Source organism: Neophocaena asiaeorientalis, unplaced genomic scaffold, assembly GCF_003031525.2.
Source record: "Neophocaena asiaeorientalis asiaeorientalis breed wild unplaced genomic scaffold, Neophocaena_asiaeorientalis_V1.1 scaffold1, whole genome shotgun sequence".
Classification (NCBI taxonomy): domain Eukaryota; kingdom Metazoa; phylum Chordata; class Mammalia; order Artiodactyla; family Phocoenidae; genus Neophocaena; species Neophocaena asiaeorientalis.
Window position 1 is genome coordinate 3,460,707 of NW_020171981.1, and position 14,303 is coordinate 3,475,009.

The window sequence follows — 14,303 nt, forward strand, 5'->3', positions numbered from 1 at the left end:
AGACTGTGCTAGTGTCTCTGTGTCCCTCACAGTTTTGGCTCAGGCTTTGGGAGGAAAGAGGAGTTGAGTTTCGGACAGGAAAGTTCTGGGGGTTGTTTACTCTCAGGACCAACAGGCACAACTCAAAAGGGAGATGGAGGAGAGGGGCGCAGTGAGCCGTCGTCCTGGTTTAGGGGGAGGGTGCCTATGGTTTTACCCAGTATTGGGGTGCAGTCCCTACCTGGTGGGAGGCGCGGAGGGCGCAGGGGGAGTGTGTGCTGTGGGTCTGACAGAGCAGGGCGCCTCTTAGCCCCTGTGTGTGGGGAAACGGAGCGGAAGGCAGAGTCTTACAGTGGGTGGACAGCAATCCGGCCCTCATCCCGGGGCCCCTTGTGCCCACCTCTCCCAGCCCCCTTGCTGCTGTTATGTACAGGTCAACTCTGGGGGAGGGGGTGTGTGTGTGGTAAAACTGGGATTTGGTGACATGGAGAAGTGGTCGCCAAGTTTCCTTTCCGGTAGTACTTTGAGATCATATGTCTGGTGTGCGCATGTGTTGGGAGGGGGGTGGTGGTAAAGTGGGAGGGGGCATAGATTCCTTCCAGACACAGTCCCTTCCCCGAGGGCACAGATGTCCATGGGCCTGAGCAGGTGAAGCTAACCCATGGGTCCCAGCTGGCAGCCAGTCCCACACCCTGTACTCTTCAAGGCTTGTCCCTGAAAGCCTGCCCCACCCTTATCCAGATACTCACCAGTCCATCCTGGGGAACCCATGGCTCCATGGTTCAGGGTCCCCTGAGCTCCGTGCGTGCGGGGTAGGGTTTGGGGCCAAGGGTGCTGCTTCCGGAGAGAGTCTCCTACGAGGGGAAAGAAAGAGAAACTTGCAACTTGTGTGGTATTTGTTTAGTAAGCAACACTCTGAGTGGGCCCTGCCTCTGTCTGGTGTGTGAGTATGTACCCACCCTTCCCGGTGGGGGCCCATATGGGCAGGGGACCAGCGAGGGCCTCTGTGTGGAGGTGTTGAAGAGCAGCTACCAAGGGTTGGGCTTGGGGAGGGAGAAGGGAGAGGCCATGCTGGGCCTGAGGGTTGGCATTCAATCTGGGCATTGCTGGATGGATGATTCCTATGGGGTGGCTTGGGATTGAGGGACCTGTCCACCAACCACAACTGGCTTCAAGTTGCTGAACTGTCCCTCTTTCTCGGGGATGAACCCGAGAAAGTTGGCATTTTCTTTCACGCCACGGCCTTCATCTTCTAGGCCTTCTGATAATTGCTCTCTGCTCCCCCAGCCCTAGCCCCTGTCTGGGTGCACCCAGGCATAGCCTAGGCTTCTAGGCTTTGTTGTCTGAATTGGAGGAGACCCAGAAGATCCTGTCCCATCTTCTCCCTGGACAGAGAGGGAAATGGACCCAGAGACAGTAAGAGACTTTTCTGAGGTTACACAGAACATTCATCACTGGCAGAACTGGCACCAGCATGCAGAAGTTACGTGCCTGGGTTTCTTTCTCTGGTGCCCCACGACCAGGAGTAAAAACAGCCACCCACACTGTCCGAAGGCCTTGATGCATTCAGAGTGCTTTCACTTCCATTATTTCACTGTGTGCTAGGTAGGCCAAGCGGCCTCCCCATTTACAGCTGAGGGCACTGAGGCCCAGGGGAGCTGGTGGCTTACACTGGGTTACACGGCAGACCTGAACTCAGGCTCAGGCCTGAACCCTGTTGAGTGGTCAGGAAGCCTTCCCACCCTGGGGCCTGGTGGGGGTCTCCCCACAGCCTTGCAGCCAGGCCCCAGCCCCTCCAGTCTTGAGGGATGAGGTAGATGGAACTTCAGCAGAACCTCAGGGTTCTGGGGGTGAAGGGCTAGCTGAGGGTCTTAGGCGGATGCGTGTTTCTGTACTGGTTGCCTCCTTTACGCCTACAGCCTCCTTCTTTCCTTTATTTTCCTGCTGAATAATCCTCTCTGGACAAGTTTTGTTTTCTCTCTTTTAGATCCACACACTTAATTTCCTTTATTATGAAAAATTCCAATATATACAAAAGTGAAGAGAAACATGTAATGGATCTCCATCTACCCATTATCCAGCTTCAATAGCTGTCAATACTGGTCCAATCTTGTTTCTGCTTTATCCTCGCTCACTTAACTTGTGGTCTGAAACTATATTAGCGATAGTGTAAGTAATGAGTAAGTAAATCCTAGACACTGTATTACTTTACCCTTAAGTAGTTCTCCGTGCACCTCTAAAAATGGCTTTTTAAAAATAAACACAATGCCATTAGCAAACCTGAAAAGAAACTCTTAAATATCGTCAGATTTCCCTGATTGTTTTGTGTGTACGCGCGCGTGCATGTTTTACAATCCTCACACTTTCGATCCATCCTAACAGACTGCTTCGGACACTGCGGGCTGTGGGGCCTTTGGAAGGGGGCAGTGGCCCCTCACTACTTCCTCTGAGGCCTCCTCTTGGATCAGGCCTTGGGGGCCCCATGGCGGGGTGGAGAGGACGGAGGACACACCGCCCCCGATTCAGCACCCCTGACTGTGAGCTTGGGCTCCAGTGATCTGGGAAGTCGGCGGCCATTTCCTTCTGCTACTGGCTTCTGAAAAGGAAGACTTGGGCTCAGAGAAGAGCTCCCATTCTGTCCTCCTGCTTTGGTGGGCTGGCCTGTCCTTCCATGATTTCCAGTGACCCCCCAGTCACCACCACATCACCCACGGCTTTCTTCCTTTTTGAAAAATCCTTCCAGCCCAGGCCCACCCACAGCCCCGTAGCCTTTCGCCTTGGGCTGACTCACTCCCTCCCAGATCCTCCCTCTCCCACCCACCCTAGACCCATTCCTCAGTGTGCACACAGTGATACCCTCCTCCATGGGCAAGAATGGGTTGGGGAGCAGGGGGTGATTCCAGGGCCCAGAGACTGATCCAGGCAGCTCAGATGGGGCTGGGAGGGGAAACGGAGGACAAGAAGATGGACTGGCCAGCTGGAAGGCTGAGAGCTCAAGTTTGTGTGTTTGTGGAGGTTCATGGCCCGATAGACCCACTCATGTTGCCCGGCCTCGTGTCGTTTCTGGGAGGCAGTCTGTGTGCTGCGCCCAAGTTGGCCGGTGTATGTTAGTCGATGGTAGACTTTCTCAGTAGAGGAAGAGAGAGGCGGCTGTCTCGTGTGTGGGCGTGTGGGTGTGCAGTAATTGCCGGCAATCCCCACTTTTCTGGGTGTAATTAGTTGATTATTATGATCAACATAACTGTTGTTAAGCAGCTCAGTTTGCATTTGTGTATCAATTTCAGTCCCGTACCATCCTCGACCACCGGCCTCAGCCCTTTTGGTTTTCTCTTCTCTACGTTCCAACTCCAAGAACTGTTTAGATTTTTTTTAATTTAATTTTATTTTTTTTAGCTTTAAGCCTGCTTTAATTTGGGCTGACTGGCTTTATTTCTTCTGGAGCAGGTGAAAATGGCTTTGCTTTCTCTTCCGCCATTTGCTGGTGGCTGTCTATCTATTCAGTGGGTCCGAGGTCGGTGGGAAGAGGCGATCCCTTGATGCCTGAGAGCTTTTTGAGTTTGGATCGGTACAAGGCATTGCCAGAACACCCTCCTCAAAGGTGGTACCGATTTACACCCCCACTAATAGTGGCCGAGAGGACCCATTATCCCGCAGGTTCATCAGGATTAGATATTGTCAATTTTGAAACATTTTGCCAACATGACTGATAAAAACCATGTTTTAATTTGTACTTAACGGTGGTGAATTGGAGCACTGTCAGAGGCGTACAGGATGGGGACGGGATATGATGACTTTGTAAATCATTTCAAACTGGATGGTCCTTAGAAGCAGCAGAGGAGCTTGGGGTCTTGAACCCTGTCCTCTGAGGGCTGAGTGAGTGCTGAGCGGTCTTTCCTAGGGGCTCATTCTGGCACCAGACCCATCTTCACTCCTGGTTCCTTCCCAGCAAAGTGTCGTGTAAATCAGAGGCTATTTTGGGATCCCAGCTGGTGGTGATTCTAGACTTTTAGGGTGAAGTTGAGACCTCCCTTCTCCTCTCCCTCTTCCCCACAGTCTTCCTGTGTCTCCTGCCTTTCACTCTACCAGCGATGAGCAGGATGGGGTGATGGAGACGGTAGCATGCGCTCTGCCATCAGGAGACCCCATTTCTGCTCTCCCACCGTGGAGTCATCACCAAACCTCTCTGAGCGTCATTTTCTTCAAGTATAAATTGGAAATAACATTTTATATCTCAAAGGACTGGTTCAGTGAACTGGCTGCTGCATAAGTAGTGGCACTTGAATTAATACGTTCCCTTCTCTCTGTTACTACATGTTTAGATAGGAACTGGTTACAATATAGGACACGTGAATGACCTGACCACTGTTGTAGAATGAGCTGGTGGTAGAAATGGGTTGAAAGTGTTCTCCCACCCTAGACTGCTCAGTCTCATCCCTAACCTTTGACTCCTCCAGTTGACTGGCATACCGAGCTCCTGGGACCGAGGGCCTCAGACCGGAACTCTGGACTCTTGCTTGGGGCTCTTCAGCCAGGCCAGAGGGCTTTGATAGTTCTGGGCCTGGGAGAAGGTGGGATGGGGGTGGGATGGGAGAGACGGTGAGCTGAGTTTCACATCCTTCAAACTCCTTAACAGCTCTCAGAGGAAAGATGGACAGGAGTTATTATCTCCATTTACGGGTGAAGAAAGTGAGGTTTGGCTTGGGAATTAACTTATCCAAGGCCATAGGGCCACTAAGTCTCTTTTTCTCAGCCCAGGAGAGTCTGGGGAAAACAGGAATGTGACAGTACCCTCCCGGGAGATCTTTCCAAGGTTATTAGCGATATTGATCTGGGACCCTCTGGGGACTAGAATCCACCCAAAAGTGCTCCTAAGGGGGCTTCCCTGGTGGTGCAGTGGTTGAGAGTCTGCCTGCTGATGCAGGGGACATGGGTTCGTGCCCCGGTCCGGGAAGATCCCACATGCCGTGGAGCGGCTGGGCCCGTGAGCCGTGGCCGCTGAGCCTGCGCGTCCGGAGCCTGTGCTCCGCAACGGGAGAGGCCACAACAGTGAGAGGCCTGCGTACCGGAAAAAAAAAAAAAAAAAAAAGTGCTCCTAGGCCCCTAGAACTCTCCTTCCCCCAGGTTTCCTCACTCATGAACCAGTGCCTTTCTTCCCAACCTGCAGGGCTTCTTGTAGGGGAAGGTAGAAGTGTGTGGGAATGAAAAGTAATTCTGATGAGGATTTGACTCTGCCAGCTTAGAAACTCTGCTCTTCCTGCTTGGGTTAGAAGAGAAAGTCTAAGCCATAGATGCGCTGGTTGTAGTGATGGGCTGGTGGTGGTTGCAGTGGTGGTGAGGGGGTAGTGATGGTGGAGGTGTTGGTTGTAGTGGTGGTGGTGATGGTGGAGGTGCTGGTTGTAGTGGTGGTGGTGATGGTGGAGATGCTGGTTGTAGTGGTGGTGGTGATGGTGGAGGTGCTGGTTGTAGTGATGGTGGTGATGGGGAGAGTGGTGGTTGTGGTGGTTGGGGGGGTAGTGATGGCGGAGGTGTTGGTTGTAGCGATGGTGGTGAAGGTGGAGGTGTTGATTGTAGTGATGTGGTGTTGGGGGTAGTGATGGCGGAGGTGTTGGTTGTAGCGATGGTGGTGATGGTGGAGGTGCTGGTTGTAGTGGTGGTGGTGATGGTGGAGGTGCTGGTTGTAGTGATGGCAGTAGTGGCGGTGGTGTTGGTTGTAGTGGTGGTGGTGATGGTGGAGGTGGTGGTTGTGGTGGTTGGGGGGGTAGTGATGGTGGAGGTGCTGGTTGTGGCGGTGGTGGCGACGGTGGAGGTGCTGGACACGATGGTGGTAAGGTAGTGCTTCTTCCTCTGAATCTGTTGTAGCGATGGTGGTGATGGTGGAGGTGCTGGTTGTAGTCGTGGTGGCGATGGTGGAGGTGCTGGGTGTAGCGATGGTGGGGATGGTGGAGGGGCTGGCTGTAGTGGTGGTGGTGCTGGGGGTGCTGGTTGTAGCGATGGTGGCGACGGCGGAGGTGCTGGACACGATGGTGGTAAGGTAGTGCTTCTTCCTCTGAATCTGTTGTAGCGATGGTGGCGACGGCGGAGGTGCTGGACACGATGGTGGTAAGGTAGTGCTTCTTCCTCTGAATCTGTTGTAGCGATGGTGGGGACGGTGGAGGTGTTGGCTGTAGCGATGGTGGCGACGGTGGAGGTGCTGGTTGTGGCGGTGGTGGTGACGGTGGAGGTGTTGGCTGTAGCGATGGTGGCGACGGTGGAGGGGCTGGCGACGATGGTGGCAGGTAGTGCTTCTTCCTCTGAATCTGTTGCAGGGGTGGTGGCGACGGTGGAGGGGCTGGCGACGATGGTGGCAGGTAGTGCTTCTTCCTCTGAATCTGTTGCAGGGGTGGTGGCGACGGTGGAGGGGCTGGCGACGATGGTGGCAGGTAGTGCTTCTTCCTCTGAATCTGTTGCAGGGGTGGTGGCGACGGTGGAGGGGCTGGCGACGATGGTGGCAGGTAGTGCTTCTTCCTCTGAATCTGTTGCAGGGGTGGTGGCGACGGTGGAGGGGCTGGCGACGATGGTGGCAGGTAGTGCTTCTTCCTCTGAATCTGTTGCAGTGGTGGTGGCGACGGTGGAGGTGCTGGCGACGATGGTGTAAGGTAGTGCTTCTTCCTCTGAATCTGTTGCAGGGGTGGTGGCGACGGTGGAGGGGCTGGCGACGATGGTGGGGAGGGAGTGCTTCCTCCTCTGAATCTGTTGCAGTGGTGGTGGCGACGGTGGAGGTGCTGGCGACGATGGTGGTGAGGTAGTGCTTCCTCCTCTGAATCTGTTGCTCAGCACGATAGCACAGCATCCCAATTCCAACTTCCTCCACTTTTCCTGGGAACCAGGACTTTGAACATGAGGACTGTGCTCAATAGAGTCCCTCTTCCAGGTGGATGGGAAGCTCCCGCTAGGACTTCGGTTACTTCTCTGAAGACCCTGGAGCAGGCTGTGCTACGGACATCAGGCCCAGGAGGATGGGGCAGGGAGAGCCTGTGGATGGGTGCTCTGGAGCTAGGTGCGTGTTAGCACCGTGAGAGCCATGATGGAGAGGATGGATGGCAGACCAAGGCCAGACCAGGGTTCAGGGAACTGAGAGATGAGGACCTACTAGGAACTGCTTGTGTGCGGCTGGCTTGGGGCTTTGCTCCCACTCTAGGGAGCATGCTAAGGCTTGCAGCTAATGTCTAGCAACTGACCCTCTGAAAGAAAAACATTTTTAAAAGCCCGATTCATAGTGTTTGCTGATTTCCGTGGTAAATACCCCTATAATGGCTGCTCGTAAGCTGCCCATGTGATATCACTGAACGCGGAGTTGGGAAGACACGTGTGGTAGTGCATATAATCTGGTATCTCCACCGGACAGGTACAATAGATGTAAACAATCTCGAGAGCAGAGGTAATAGTAAACTGTAGTAAAAAGAACTGAGAAGTGATTTTTTTGAGTATTTATTACCTTGGCTTGTAATGTAATATATTTAATTGTAAATTTATGTGATTTAATTTTTAATCGTGGCTGTTTAACAACTGGCTGGCAGACTTCCTGGACTTCTCCAGCTGGCTCTGGTGAGGGCTGGGAACCGGCTCCAGCACACCAGCGACGGACAGCCTTTGCGCAGGGCGTGGCTGTCCGGGGGGCTGGGGGCTGATGGGTATTGATGGGTCTCTCTGTTCTCCCCAGGCGGATGTTCCCATTCCTGTCGTTTACTGTGGCTGGGCTGGAGCCCACCAGCCATTACCGGATATTTGTGGACGTGGTCTTGGTGGACCAGCATCACTGGCGGTATCAGAGCGGCAAGTGGGTGCCGTGTGGAAAGGCTGGGGGCAACATGCCAGGTATGCGCCTCCTTGGGAACTGGGGGGCATGCTTTTTGTCTAATACTGGGCGCCCCCTGGTGGATCCAAGAGGAACCCCCAAGCCCCTAGCCCTGACTCCTAGGATTTCATTCTCTTTTCCATCCCTCCCATCCCATCCCACCCCACCCCACTCCACCCAACCCCATCCCCTCCCACTTCTCACTTCCGTTCTGTTTGTCATCTCTTCTACTTTGCTCTAGCCTGTCTTCGGCTCAGTCCTCTGCCCACAGCTCCCCCTGTCCTGCCCCGTCTGTCCTCCTCCTGCATCCTTCTTGCCATTCCCCTCAGAACAGGCAAAGAAGCCCCACATCACCAGGGGTCTGGTACCAAGGGCTGCATGCCAAAGAGATTAACTGTCCACAGGGAACCGCCTGTACGTCCACCCAGATTCTCCCAACACTGGAGCCCACTGGATGCGCCAGGAAGTTTCATTTGGGAAACTAAAGCTCACGAACAACAAAGGGGCCTCCAACAATGTGACCCAGGTGGGACTCCTCCCCGTGGGATAGCCCCGCACCCCTCCCTGTCCCCGAGGTCGCAGCGGGTCCTGCAGGCTGCTTCTGTTCTGGAAGAGCGACTTTTCTCCCTCTCTGACTCTGGTTCTTTTCCACCCCCCTTGGGAGGAAGCTGAATCTCAGGGCAGACAGGCGTCCCATTTGGGCCAACACGGACCAAACCAGCCAGGGGGTTTCTTCACCGAATCCTGGGCTGCCATCACTCGTGTACCATATTGGGTATAGAGTTGGTACCGGTGGTCCCAGGGAACGGATGCAAAGTTTCTTTGAGTTGAGCAATTCTATTAAAAGTGCCCTTATCCCTGAAAAGCCCTGTTTGTGCTAATACCTTGGTCACAATGGACATCTGGGGATAGGTAAAGGGGCAAGAGAATAGAATTAGTGCCCTGAAGAGGCTAGGGACTGGGGCTGGAAGCCTGGGAGAAGTTATGTGGTGGCAGGGCAGAGGAATGGGCACGATGACCTCAGGGTCCTTTCTAGCTTGGCCATAGGGCTGGCCATAGATGGTGGGGCTGGGAGAGGGTTCCTTTGAACTCCCTCCTCCCACCCTCACAGCCGTCCTACCCTCCCTCAGATGATAGTGCTCCAGTCCCTCCATAAGTACCAGCCCCGGCTGCACATTGTCGAGGTCAGTGATGGAGAGCCAGAGGCGGCCTGCAACGCTTCCAACACACACATCTTTACTTTCCAAGAAACCCAGTTCATCGCCGTGACCGCCTACCAGAACGCCGAGGTGAGGGCTCCCTGGGCGAGGGTGGGCTGAGCCTGTGGCAGGGCGGGGGGACGACGAGGGGGAGAGTGGAGCCCCCAGTCTTCCTGGGAGCGATTTTGGAAGTTCCCCGGCCTCAGACTCAGGACTCAGGTGACTCTGTTTCACTTCTCTCTAGATTACTCAGCTGAAAATTGATAATAACCCTTTTGCCAAAGGATTCCGGGAGAACTTTGAGTCGTAAGTGCCACTGGGTTCATCTCATGTTTGCAGAGGCCTCCTCTTGTCCCTCTGAGACCAGACAAGTGCTCAGCACGTCCCCTCTCTGCCTCTGCGGTGGGGAAGTGTGGGCTGGGTACTGGAGGGTGGCAGGCAAGTCAGGAAAGAGGGTCTGGGGAAGGACATGAGACAGGCAGGCTCCTAAGTGACCAGTTCCGTTCGTGACCCCTGTCTTTTGCTTCCTGTTTGTTTTTTAGCATGTATGCATCTGTTGACACCAGTGTCCTCTCCCCACCTGGACCCAACTGTCAGTTGCTTGGGGGAGACCACTACTCTTCTCTGCTCCCCGGCCAGTACCCCGTTCCCAGCTGTTTCTACCCCAACCTTCCCAGCCAGGCCAAGGATGTGGTTCCCCAGCCTTACTGGCTGGGGGCCCCTCGGGACCACAGCTACGAGGCCGAGTTTCGAGCTGTCAGCATGAAGCCTTCATTCCTGCCCTCCGCCTCTGGGTCCACTATGTCCTACTACCGAAGCCAGGAGGTCCTGGCACCTGGAGCTGGCTGGCCTGTGACCCCCCAGTACCCTCCCAAGATGGGCCCAACCAGCTGGTTCCGCTCCACGCGAACTCTGCCCATGGAACCTGGCCCTGGAGCCTCAGAGGGGCGGGGGCCGGAAGACCCGGGCTCCCCGTCCTTGTGGACTGAGATCACGCCCATCCGGCCAGAGTCCAGCGACTCAGGACTGGGTGAAGGAGACTCTAAGAGGAGGCGTGTGTCCCCCTATCCTTCTAGTGGCGATAGCTCCTCCCCTGCGGGGGCCCCTTCTCCTTTTGATAAGGAAACCGAAGGCCAGTTTTATAACTATTTTCCCAATTGAGCAGTTGACATGGTGAAAGGAGCAGAAAGAGTGTCATCAGGTTGGTGACACCAACTAACGTAGACCACAGACCCAAGACTGAGCCGTCCCCAGCTCCCTCTGTCCCATCTCCTTCTGTAGCTGGTTGAGGAAGAGGGGGGTCAAGAAGGATTCTGGGGTTCACTTGCTGCCTCCTGGCCCACAATGAAACCTGCGAGGAGTGTTCTCTGCCCCTTCCTCTGTCCCAACTACACTCATCAACCTGGTGCTGCTTCTGGTTGTGGGTTCCCAGCTGGAGAACAGAAAACAGACAATGGAAGGTCTGGGACACAAAGGAGCTTCCTCCCTTCTGCGGGGTGTAGGGGTGGGAGTGGGGGGGTCAGGATTAGGTGGGACAACCAGACTGGAGACTCAGATCTCTTCCTCTGCAGAGTAACTTTCAACATTTGTGTGTGTGTGTGTTAATCCCTGATCTGGAAATAAAGACACATGAATTTTATAACAGCCAGCCAGCCACAGTCAGGGGAGAGGACCCAATGACTTTGGGCAGCTGGCTTGGGCCGCACCCTCTTAGAGGCAGTGGGGTCCCAAGGAAGGGGCTGGAAAGGGGGGGAATTGTGCACAACTCAGGAAGCAAGGTCTTGAGGGGGGTGTGAGGGTGCATTTTTCTTTTTTCTTTTTTGGGAACGGGGGAGGCTATTTATTGTACAGAGAGTGGTGTCAGGATATATTGCTTTTGTCTTCATCACTTTCTGAAAATAAACACGAAACTGTCAAGTGTGTCCTGCTTTAGTGCCTGGGTGGGGGACATGGGCGGGGACTCTACCGGGAACTGCAAGTGCACCAAAGCTGTTCTCTCTGCTCCAGAACAGAACTTGAAGTTCCGAAGACCATGTACCTCCTAGAAACCAGAAGTGACTTCACTCAGGGGATAAACTGAGTTAGAGCAATTCTACGTGTCCTGCCTTTGGTGCTCAGGTTAATGGCTGATGCCACTTCTTAAGGTGTCTTGGGATACCCTGACCTGTAGAGCAGGGTGTGAGGGCAAGACCAGAGGATGGGGGCTGGATCGGGGCGGGTGGGTCTGAGGAGAAGGATGACACTTGATTTCTCTTTGCATTTCTAGCAGCTTTGGATCCTCCATCTTCATCTTAGGGTTGTTCAAGGATTAAAGGAGTAAATGTAAATAGGACTACGTGAAATTGCTCTTTTTGTAGGTCAAAAACGGCCAAATATTGGCAATTTCATATATTTTACCCTAGTACGTGTAAAGGGTTTAGAACAGTGCCAGATAAACAGTAAGCACTCAGAGTGTAAACTGTCATCATTGTCATTATTATTATTCTCTAGCTGTTTCTCTCTCTCCTTATACACATACTGAATTGCATTTGTAAAATGATACATGCTTCTTTTAAAGAACTGAAGCAATGCAGAAAACTATAAAGACAACAATAAATTATCCTAAATCTTACCACCCATCAATAATTATCATTAACATTAGATGGATTGGAGAGACAGAAATATTTTTATAATATTGGAATCATACTGAAAATTCTTTTTCTTAATGAAACCTATTGAATTTTCATTAACAGAAGTTAATAATAATAACAACCCACCAAACCATCAAAACCCCCAAGAATCTCAAGTGAATGAGGACAATTGCCGAAGTCAAATCTTCCTTCATGATAAGAGATATTTCCTGAAAGAGCACTCTAAGGTTAAAAAAGGAGCTTATAAAAAAAAAAAAAAAAAAGGAGATTATGAGAAACATTAAGAGGTTGGAGTTACTGTTTGCCTCACCCCAGTCCACAGTATACCCCATTCTAATGTGGGAACATCATTATAGGCTGTACAGGTGTTCTTCCAATTCTTTTTAGAGCCTGGAAAACTTCACTAATGTCTCACAGTTCACATTCCCTCTTTTACTGGTCTCTGCCCAGAGGTAATTTTCATCACCATCTAGTCAGAAGAAGGAAAAGATAATGAGACATACATATTTGGTTCCATCCTCTTTGGATTTGGAAGCTCATCTTCTTAAAATGACAAGAGGAGTTCAGCCATATTTCACTCTGTGAATGTAGATTAATCCTCCCCATGCCCCACCCCTTGGCTGTCACTCCTTGGAGTTAATGATATTAAACTGAGCCTATTTCCTTTCTTGGGAACTGTTGTGAGTAATTTCAATACTCTTCTTTAAAAAAAATTGTTTTTTAATTAATTTATTTTATTTGTTTATTTTTGGCTGTGTTGGGTCTTTGTTGCTAGGTATTAAAGTTTTTTTTCTCTATAAAAGGTATCTTTTAAAAATATATATTTCCTAATTGTTACTAGTATATAGAATTACAATTAATTTTGTATGCTAATCATAAGATCCAGCCACCTTGCTAAATTCTCTTATTATTTTTCAGTGGTTTGCTATAAATTCATTACTTTCTCTGTGGCAAATCAGGTTATTTCAAATAATGAGAGTTTTATTTCCTCCTTTTGAATCATTATGCTTCTAATTTCCTCTTTTTTATTTTTTAAATTTTTATTGGAATATAGTTGATTTACAATGTTGTGTTAGTTTCAGGTGTACAGCAAAGTGAATCAGTTACACATATACATATATCCACTCTTTTTTTAGATTCTTTTCCCATATAGGCCATTACAGAGTATTGAGTAGAGTTTCCTGTGCTATGCAGTAGGTTCTTATTAGTTATCAATTTTATGTATAGTAATATGTATATGTCAATCCCAATCTCCCAATCTATCCCTCTCCTACCCTTATCCCCTGTAACCAAAAGTTTGTTTTCTACATCTGTGACTCTACTTGTTTTGTAAATAAGTTCATTTGTACCCTTTTTTAAGATTCCATCTAATTTCTTCTTTCTTCTTCTTATCGTATTGTACGGGCCAGAACTTCAAGTGCTAGTTTCTTGCCCTTGGAGGGATGATTTCCCCCTATTTATTCCACTTTCCCCCTTATGCTGGCTTGGTATTTCTGTAACCTATTTCTCTTACTTTAGTATCTCTATACAGTTTATATGCACATTTAACCTAACAACGTTGTAATGTTGAATGATATTTTGCCCTCCATTCTGGTCAGTAAAACAATTTTAGATCACTTTAGCTCTGCTCAAACCCCTCCTGACTCACTATTGCTTTCCCCCAACTTACTGATTTTGAACATTTCAGCTCTGTTTTTTTTTTGTTTGTTTGTTTGTTTTTAATCCCACAGATTAGACTCCTGTATTATTTTACTGAGACAGAACTTGTTTGGGCCTACTTTTATGTTACCATTCGTTTTGTTCACTTTTCCTTTTTGCATTTCTACTTTTTTCTGGGATGATTTTCCTACTTTTTAAAATTTTGTATTTTATTTTATTTTATTATTTGGCTGCATCGGGTCTTAGTTGCAGCATGTGGAATCTTTTGTGGCACGCTGGCTTCTCTCTAGCTGCAGTGCACGGGCTCTAGAGTGAGCAGGCTTAGTTGCCCTGTGGCATGTGGGATCTTAGTTCCCCGACCAGGGATCGAACCTGCGTCCTTGCATTGGAAGGCGGATTCTTAACCACTGGACCACCAAGGAAGTCCCCATTTTCCTACTTCTTGAACTAAATCCTTTATATGTTCTTTTAGAGAGGATCTCTTTGTAAACTCCGCATGTGTTGTTTCTTATAAATATTGTTTTTTCCCTCGTTAATGAATAAGATTTGCTGAGAAGACAATTCTAAATGCTTAGTAATTTTTTTCTTATCATTTTATAGAAGTTATTCCACTGTCTTCTGACTTCTGTTGTTGTTTGTGAAATCTGCTGCCACCCTAATTGCCATTCTTTTGTAGGTCATCTGTCTTTTTCTTTCTGCTTTCCAGATCTTCTATTTATATTTGATGTCCAACAGACTCACTATGATGTGACAAGGTATGAATTGATTTTTCTTGCTCATTTTGGGATATTCTGTGCTTCCTGGATCTGTGTATTCATCAGTTCTGAAAATTCTCAGTCAATTATCTTTTATTTCTTAAATTGAATATAGTTATTTATAATATTATATTAGTTAATTATTTTTTTAAATATTGCTTCTTTCCATTCTCTTTAATTTCACCCTTTGGGACTCCAATCAGATGGATGTAAGAAATTGTTATTCTATTATTATTCATGTCTCACA

The 14,303-nt window shown here is 50.0% G+C and overlaps 1 protein-coding gene across 1 annotated transcript in view; it reads left to right on the forward strand.

Moving 5' to 3' along the window:
- The window catches only part of TBX21 (T-box transcription factor 21), a 13,487-nt gene extending 2,562 nt beyond the window's left edge, over positions 1-10,925 (forward strand). Inside the window, exons 3-7 of the mRNA XM_024744377.1 lie at positions 7,679-7,833; positions 8,218-8,339; positions 8,944-9,102; positions 9,257-9,318; positions 9,555-10,925. Of these exons, the coding sequence (XP_024600145.1) occupies positions 7,679-7,833; positions 8,218-8,339; positions 8,944-9,102; positions 9,257-9,318; positions 9,555-10,173 (1,117 nt within the window). The 3' untranslated portion in view covers positions 10,174-10,925. The remainder of the gene's footprint in view (positions 1-7,678; positions 7,834-8,217; positions 8,340-8,943; positions 9,103-9,256; positions 9,319-9,554) is intronic.
- The last annotated feature ends 3,378 nt before the right edge of the window (positions 10,926-14,303 follow it).